At 34.6% G+C, this 9,446-nt stretch overlaps 1 protein-coding gene across 1 annotated transcript; it reads right to left on the minus strand.

Annotated features, from left to right (window-relative positions):
• Nucleotides 1-4,941: 4,941 nt before the first annotated feature.
• LOC110444974 lies at nucleotides 4,942-9,219 on the minus strand. Its single transcript, XM_021489334.1, has 4 exons — nucleotides 8,878-9,219; nucleotides 8,104-8,328; nucleotides 7,737-7,815; nucleotides 4,942-7,117 (listed from the first exon to the last, which is right to left on the minus strand). The coding sequence occupies exons 1-4, from the start codon at nucleotides 9,206-9,208 to the stop codon at nucleotides 6,901-6,903; spliced, it is 852 nt and encodes a 283-aa protein (XP_021345009.1). The 5' UTR covers nucleotides 9,209-9,219; the 3' UTR covers nucleotides 4,942-6,900.
• Between the last annotated feature and the right edge of the window lie 227 nt (nucleotides 9,220-9,446).

Here is a 9,446-nt window from a genome sequence, read left to right on the forward strand (position 1 = left end):
ACCGGCAAAACGGGAGATAAATCTGTCAGGTGTGGGAGAAATATCATTTCTGACTTGACGGATCGCTTCAAACTATTGAAAAGAGCAAACAAATGCATATACCAGTTGTAATTAATTGGCATGATTTTGATAATATGGAACCCTTCGTCATTTTGCCTACAAGATACTAGACCAGCATTTACGATTTTACATCTCTAAAGTCTTTTCCCTGATGTCTACCAGAATATAGTTCCCCTCCTTGGACCGTTGCTCCTTCAGGTTTTTGTCCTTTCGAACACTATCTAATTATGCCTACTCTAACTTATTTCATCATATCATCCTTTGCCGCTTTTAGGTTGACTGAAATATTTTCCTCTTGATAACTTTTACTTGGTGAAGGATTTCTGACTAGTGAATCGTTCGGTTTCAAGTGCTTGCGACCCAAAATATAGCAATTTACATAGTTATTGATACGGTGAATATAATGTATAAACACCCCTTCAATTACAAGGTGAGACAAACCTATCTTTCTTCTGTCCTTACTGAAGTGTGAATGAGCAGGTCGGGATTAAGCTTTAGGTAGACAAGGCACTGTGCGGATTTTGTCTTTAAACAACAATTCCGATATGGCAAAATACCAAACATAGCTATGTATATGTAGCTCTGGAGGTGTAGTTCAGAGCTGTATATATATAACTAGTGCAACACAGACGGCTACTTGGATACAAAAGGTCAAAAGTGTGAAGGAATTCCTGCTTGTGTTGTAGGCTGGTTACTCTTCATTGATTTGATCATATCCATGAACAAATTGAAGCTGACGTCACCGACTGGCAGTTTATAACGTAAACCGCTCTGTTCATTGTATCAGTATCGCCCCCAAGGTTAAATCGTTGTTTAGAAAAGATAGAGGCTTTCGTCTGTCTTTTTGTGTTTCATATGTGTATACGACAGTAAGGACATTCGCGCACGGCTATCAAGAACAGCGTTTTAGTTAGCATACCTGTCTTATTTGGCTAGCGTATCTTAATAATGTCTATATACCCATAAACCTTTCTAGACAAACAATATGTGTCTATTCCGTTATATTTTAGAGTTTGTACTCTACATGATCTAGGTTTATTTATGTAAACGCAAGCACTTCGGCGACACAACTATCGAGATTATTTATTTTAAATACAGGCAAATTCGTAGGACTGTTATTTAATTGATAATTCTACATTCTTTTTTTTTTAGAATGTTGATCTATTACATATGATTGTTAATTGAATTACAAAACATTTCTCATGCCGAGAAACAGAAACAAAACGCCATGATTGTGCGATGTTGCGCGACGTTATTTACATAGATCTCTAAATATCTTACGTTTGTAGCAAGTAGCCATTTATTCTTAGAATTAGTTTTTAATAAGTCGACAATTTTTAAACATTTGGTACACTTAACAAATATCAATACTTAATTTATGACTTAACAAAAGGGAAAAAATGCAATATCGACTTCGATCGAACATTTTAGTTTCACAAATGTCAAAAATGACGGAAAATGTTATTTTCTTATTTGTTATCTCGTAGATCTTTCTCTCGTTCCTTTCATTCATTTTTTTTTTGCTATAGGAAACACTTGAAGCACAGGAGGGAACTCATGCCATTGCTATATTCGTTGCAAAGATATTTTTCATACCGATGTGTGGTATACTGTAGATAAATTTCTCCTCGTCTCTTTCTATTTGAAATATGTCGTATGCCGTTTTGATATGCTAACATTCACTAAGATATCGACGAAAACGGGTACAAGTGTGAAGTAGATATATCCAGCAGATCGTCAAGCTTTCAGAATTGCAGAATGTCAACGAATTGATGAGCCGTTAAGGCGATACATGTACGTCGTATATTATTATGAAGTTTCAAAACGTCAAATCATCATTTCGACTCGACAAACGAGAGCATCAGTTTGTAAAAATAAGCTAATTTTGAGGGGCACAGCATACAAATGTTACGAACAATATATTTTTTTTCTCCACAATTGTGTTATTAAGGTAATGCATACATATATCTGGCGCGAAAAAAGTGAACCTTTTTCTACGTTACCCCTGACGTTATACTAGCTACTTAACCAGATGCTCTTCTTTGTCTTGCTAGAAACTCGAATGCCTGACACACACATTAAACCCTTTTTTTCTTATGTATATTTAGCGATTTTTTTGTCTAGTGATTATGGTATAACTATACGAGTTCAGGGGAAACTCTAAGATTAAATTTAGTGACGTTATATTTGTTTTTACATATGTTGTTAGTTTCAAAAAGACGGTAAACACCTCACTAGAGTTCTAGTGAACAAAATACTGCTGCACCCATGTATCTTGGAATATATATATTTGTATACTGTAGATGTAATGATGACGACGATAGTATGAATTAAATGCAAAGCATTGGTCCAATTAGTCCTAAAGATTATTAATAAATATCAAAATGACAAATAGGATAGGTGTTTCTATGTGTAACATGATGATGCCTCAATTGGCACGCACGCCAAACGCCATAAAGATACACTGCCAGGAAATGGTTGAAGTAATACTTTAAAATTACATTTTTTCTCTCAGTATTTAACGATATGGATACTTGCGAGTAAATTGTACAAATTAGGTTTCATGTCAAACGGAAAAAGAGATATTTGTGCATATTAACACTTGACCCCTTTGATGCCTATGATGGAATCGAAACATGTCTAAATTCGGTGTAAATGTTAAGACATATATTTCAATTTACAAATCGTCTTAGCAAGTCCTTGCCGCCATCTTTGAACTGTACTAACACCGGATGTGACTGGGTTAGTTTTGGACAGGGTTTAAGTGACGACACTCCAGTTAAAAGACTCGCCGTTGAGTTAGGGTTTAACTGTACTGTCAACTTTGGAGCCACGGCTTAGGTCACACACTTCGCCAAATTTTGTGTTGATCAAGTAAAATATTGTGTTGTCCTTTTTACAATAAGAGATAATTTTATAAATATGTTTTTAAGTATCGACAAAAAACTATTTTTGATTTCTCTACCGCGACGGGAAACATTGTTGTGATTTGAGAGTAACGTAAACAAAAATCCGTATAATCAGTATAATTTGGCAATAAAAAATCTTCATTTTTGTGTATTAAGAGAAATTGTAGACCTATTAGAATGTGCCACATTTGAAGTCTAACTGATTACTGATTGTTATCGTTAACGAGTTGGTAACATTTAGTTGTATCCAGTTATCTTCATGGTTCAAATACATGTAACGTTTGACTAAGTTTATGCAAGCTTTTAGTAGTTAACCTGCATATAACCTTAGAGTATACATTGGTTGACCTTCCAATAGACAGTTCTTCTTCTACATGGACGTTGTGTATTGTTGTTCATGTACTAATATCGTTGGTGTATATTAAACTTAAAAGCCGGATCATTCTCCGCAGTAATTAAAAACCATGAATTGACCCCACAGAAAATTCTAGTTAATATACAGTCAATTGTAATTTAGACTTAGACCTACAGCCAGTTCACGTAAAATAATAAACATGCACCTTCTCACCTTTGTAGTAACATAAAAGTGTCCAAATGAAGACCGTTTTCCAGTGTAACATCTTGTCCCTGCTTTGTTGATTGATGCAAGACCGATGGAACACATCATATGACAACTTCACAAAGGTGTGATTGTTTACAACTCTATTTAGGGAGCAGGGTGAGAGGAACCCACATATTATAAATATAGTTTCTGATCAGATGTAAAATTACTGGTCAAGCGGATTGTAACACTTACAACCGATACACTACCGTCTATTTATAGATAATCTGTTATTCTCAACCTCACTGTCCGCTCAGCAGTGCGTGTCGCATCACCAAATCTGTGTATACTTCCCCTACTGCCCCTTTGTTACACACCGTCACATCCCCTCTGGCCTTTTGCCAGTCTATACGTAGCCTGTTTAGATTGGATTTGTCAACTTTGATATGTTAGCTTTCAATTCTAAACTAACTTTACATCCGTAACGCATTTGTTGAAAAAAAACTACTAATGACGTCTTTTTCACAGAAATTAGTTGATGTTATTTTTTTGTCAAAGAACAAACGAATCTTTATCGAGAATTCCGTTTGCATTTTATATCTTGACATCAAGACATCTCTGAAAGTATGACGTTTCTGGTTTATGCGCAAATTCCAGGTCAATTTACAGCTTCAATAGCACATACTTTAGTCGTCAAAAATGATATTGATAAATTACTTAATATGTATGAAAGAAGTTGATGTGGGAAGCAATGGTGTGTTGTATCGGTCTGTTTCCACAGCTACGTTGGTAAAAAGAAATGTCTACTGATGTTTAGTATGACCATTGTGATTCTGAAGACAAATAAATTTGTTAAATATGGCATGTTGGGATATACATGTATTTTCTGAATCATTTTGAAGAGACAGAAATCATTATTCTAGTTCAAGTTAAAAATCAATGATGTATTGGAGATGTTAACAAAATAAGATACACAATGCATTGTATAATATTTTACATCACCGTTGAATCACTGATCAAAGGACGTTTATGAGTATCACGAATGCTTTATTAAGTGGGCTATAAGTACATAAACGAAATCAATGATGCAGAAGAGTAACCGCGGTGAAAGGTTGACCGGATCATACAATCAGATTAGCGTCACCATGTTAGGGCCTATTTGTACTAGGTAGTTATACGTTAGGATTATGGGTGTGTCAAGTAACAAAAGACATATGGAGCGGTAATACTGCACGCTTTCATGCTGCAGAAGGTTCTGTATTACACATACAAATGTAGCTTTTCTTTTTTTTACACCAATGGAAATCTGATGTCACCTTTCCGTTCTGATGGTCAACAATTGTGGTTCAACAATTGACTTTCAGCGTATTGATCATAGATACGAGATAATGAGTAGTACAATTAGCAGACAAAATAATTTACAAATGTGTATTTATATAACATTTCTTTTATTTGATTATAATGATACACTGTACCACATTTACGTGTTGATCTGAAGTCACAGATATATCTTAACATACCGAAGCTCACTCATAGATCTACCTTTTACTGGGAAATGCTCGCCGTAGCTTAACTTTTGCCTATTTCTACCTTTGTAACGATGGCGAAGTTATCATGACAGCGGATATGTTTCACCGTATATCATTTATAGTAAATACATCTTAAAGCGAAAATATCACCGACTTTAAAAGGATGTTACCAGTGAACGACTAATACCTAAATAGGCTGCAGTTTCCCGTTGTACAATTTGCCCACTCTCTACGAAGTCATATACGGATATACGGGTGGTATTTAAAGTTACTGTGCCATGATGTGATATACATTACAAAGTGATACAGCAAAAGAGGATGGACGGATTGATATAATTTCCTACTCTACCATCCTGTGTTTGATGTTGAATGATACCTGTCTGACCTAGGTGTAACGGGAAAGTATTCAAATTAAAGGTTAACATACGACATCAGTGAACTGTACAAAGGAGTGATACATGATACCGACAAGGAAATTTGATTCCGGAATTACCTAGTTTTACGCTTGAGAGGCAGTTGAATGTTCAGCAAAAATAAATATTCGAGAAAATTGTTCGATATCCGAATAAACAAGTATTCCAACAAACAGAAAAACACATACTTATTGACAAAGGTTAATACACACAGTACAGATAACAATCATCTTAATTCCAATTAACACATTTATACTTGGTAGTCACTTACAAACAGGTATCATGCTATTTGAGAGTCCGAACATTTACTACAGTATCTGATACAAAATATAATAACAAAACATTAATAAAAAAAATATGAGAATAGGATTTGTGTAAGGATACCTACTTTGATACTGTCCCTTAAACGAATACAAACATAATGACATTTATTTTTAAAACCTTCACAATTTCAAATAAGAATACATACAGGTACATGTATTATCTGATGAAAAATAAAGATATGTGAATAGAAGTAGCACTAATGATGTACAAATACTTGAACATTCACCACAAATACTCATGATCGATTCACATTTATTAATTAATAGTTTTTCGTTGGACAAGACCGTACTATGCATACGGGATGCATCAGCATAAAATATGGATCAATGATCAATAGTTTAACTTGAAGGACAAAAGATGTGTCCTGTCCTGGAAGATAAGTTGGTTAGAAATATGTCACACCTTTATCAAAACAATAGATAATTCAATTGTAGTTGTTCATACATGCAATAACCCCTCTTCAATTTGCTATGGACACAGCTGTAGTGGGATTAGACCAGGGATTAACCGTTGATTAAGTCACTCAGTTGGTAAAAGCGAACGTATTTTGAAATAAAGACACGGGTTCGAATACAAGTCTCACACCGTCGTCAAATTGTTACTTTTCAGAACATTATTGTTGGGATAATTCGTTCATTTTTCCCGTTTTCATTTTATACTTTCTAACAGTTTTGCTATGTAGAGATTTCCTTTCAGAAATGATACAAGTTAGTGTTATGCCAGCAAACTATCTTATTCAACGCTGCAATGTTTGACATTGGTGTTGTAATCCTTAAGTGCTAAATCTAAAACTAAATGATCTCCACTGGTTTTAGACGCTTTGTTTTTATAAATATGTAAATAAACACACCATATGTCAATTTAATGATAAACGTGAAGAACTGACGTATCTGGATATTCAATGGTATTGGCATAGCTTCATTTGATCGTGTTTGGTGAGTTTATCAGATATGTGTTTTCCCCTTCTCTTGGTTGTGCAGTGTCTTTATTCTGTACATGCTCCAGCTACATACAGAAGACTGTTATGGTATTTGTTGGAAAGAGAGACTTCCAATGCTTTACAAAATCTAGATTTTAGATGCTCTTTGCTGTTCGGCGCATCAATGACAGTTCTTCTGTGCCATCTATGGATTTGAGACACTGGTGCTTTCCGTCGTATTTTCGTACATTCCCCCAGCATTGGTACCGGCTGCCGTATTGGCGTACATTCTCCCAGCATTGGTATCGGCGTAAGTGTTGGGAGGTTCTAGGCGATCTACGTCAATGCTATCGTAAACGACGGAAACTGACGACTGAAGGTCATGATGTGTGTTCTTTGGTTCCTTATCGAGTGCCAAACGTCTGTTGTGTGATCAAGAAAGAAAACAAAACATAGTTCATTAAAGAATAATACTTACCTTTTCACGCTGAAATATAGCAGTACTGTTACATTTTCAGGCAAAATATTGTCGTTATTAAAGGGTTTAAAACTGTATAGAGGTGAAGTATTAAAGGAATTGCGTATATTACAGGAATGCAATATAATATCATTGTGTCGGTGCAAACGGTTTCGACAATATCAAGTATCATTATGACAAAACTTTAATGAAAAAAGTGAGAAAATAAACAAACAAGAAACCAAATCCAAATACCGAAAACAAACCAAAACAAAATCAAAACAGAAATTAAAATCATGTAATGGCGCTGGTATTATATTGATGCATAGTTATGAAAGAATTATTAAATGCAATACAGATACTTTGCAAAGCTTTCCTGAATTATATAACCGTCGTCGATCTGATCATGTATGCATCGAACGATACATTGCCGAAACCGCATGTGGTTTTTTTTTATCTATAAATTTATTCATCTCGATAAAATAAGTTCAGATAAACATTTTCTCGTGGAAAAAAAAGATGAAACGATAATGATAAAAACAAAATAAGACGATATTTCACAGAGAGGTATGTATTAAGCTTACCTTCGATATAGGATGACATTTGCTATTGTTGTCACAGCTGCTATTAACACAACGATGACAATAGGTACAACCACAGTCTCTGCAATATATTATGCATATAAACAAAGTTAATAACAAAGATCATGGCTAAAAAATTACTTAGCACCTAATTTGAAAAGAAATTTGCTAAAGATGTCTATAGAATTTATCTTTTGCCAATTTGAATGTTACATTTTAGTTCCATGCAATTTCTTAATCAAAATTAAAAATTAATAATGAAGGACTCGACTTTTTTCTATTATTCATATTTCTGTGTTATTCATTGTTTACGCATTTCATTTCTATCCAAAGTTATTGCATCATTGCTATATCATTAAGATTTATATACCTGTTGAAAACACTTCAACTGTTTGTGGAGAACAATTTCGTTCGGGACTACCTCCCGGTGGATTGGACGAGCTTGTTTGTGTCACTGATACAGAAGATATCATGGGCTTTGTAGTTGTTGGTCTTGTTGTTGATGTTGGTCTTGTTATTATTGACGATGAGGTTGTTGTCGAAGTCTTTGTCATTGCGATTGGTGGAAGACAGGAAATATTCCAACTGATGGCATCTATAGATAAAAGAGTCGATGGAAATTGAGTACATTTTAGTCGTGGAATTTGTTTGCCAAAATTCGTAAGACAATAAACAGTTACTTTACATATCAGGACATTGTTTTAATCCTCATTGAAAGGTGAGTGTATCAAACAATTGAATCATGTTATTTGGTTGAAATCAAATTTCGTTAAGCTCGACAACATCTGTCCTAAAATAGCCCATGATTTAACATAATAACATAGACTTCACGATGTAAGTAACGGCATTATGCCCTGAAGTAAATTTCAGACGCATTACTGTTACTATGACTATACAGACATTTTGATAGCTTCATATAAAAGAAGTACAACTGGAATAATAAAACACACAGATAAGCATAATGAACATATTCATGAAATAAACACTATCGATTCCGTCGCAACCAAGAACATTAGCAGTAAGTAATACAAAATCATTGGATGCCCGGTAAAATAAGATACAGCTTAGTCGACCACACGCAAGCAGCTGTAGCGATATTGTAAATGTATTTTGATTATTGTAAAAAACGTATAGTAACACCCACCTGTGTCTAAAAGAATACAGTATCCATATTTCCAAGGTTCGGTGCGTGTCGTCCTGGACAATATAAACTCAAACGAATTCCATTTTTTACGATATACTACGTCCGGCCATTTACAATCAAAGCTAACGGAGTCTGTTTGAGATGATTGCACATTGAGTGTACTGCCACAATTTGCTTCTTGATCAACTGTATACGACCTGCCAAAGCTGACAATATCACTTAATCTTTTATTTGGTCTTGCGGTACAGGTACAGCTGAACACATCCGGGTCTCCTGTATCATATGTATCTATGACTACACGTTGTGTATTTATACTGCCGCTCTGACACATCCTGATCACTGTTGATGAAGTAAAAGAAGAAATCAAATTGATGAAATAACTGTGTCTTATATGTTCAATGTCGTGAATGTCAAAGGTTTGTCACGTTACAATCTATTAAATGTTTTAATGGTGACGCCACAATCACAATTACAAACCAAAACGTGGTAAAAACATACAATAGTATGCAAATTGCCACTGCGCAATAAAACACACATTTCATATTGAAAAAGACAAACAAATGTACTAA

The sequence above is a fragment of the Mizuhopecten yessoensis genome, unplaced genomic scaffold, assembly GCF_002113885.1.
Source record: "Mizuhopecten yessoensis strain PY_sf001 unplaced genomic scaffold, ASM211388v2 hete_36192438, whole genome shotgun sequence".
Classification (NCBI taxonomy): Eukaryota; Metazoa; Mollusca; class Bivalvia; order Pectinida; family Pectinidae; genus Mizuhopecten; species Mizuhopecten yessoensis.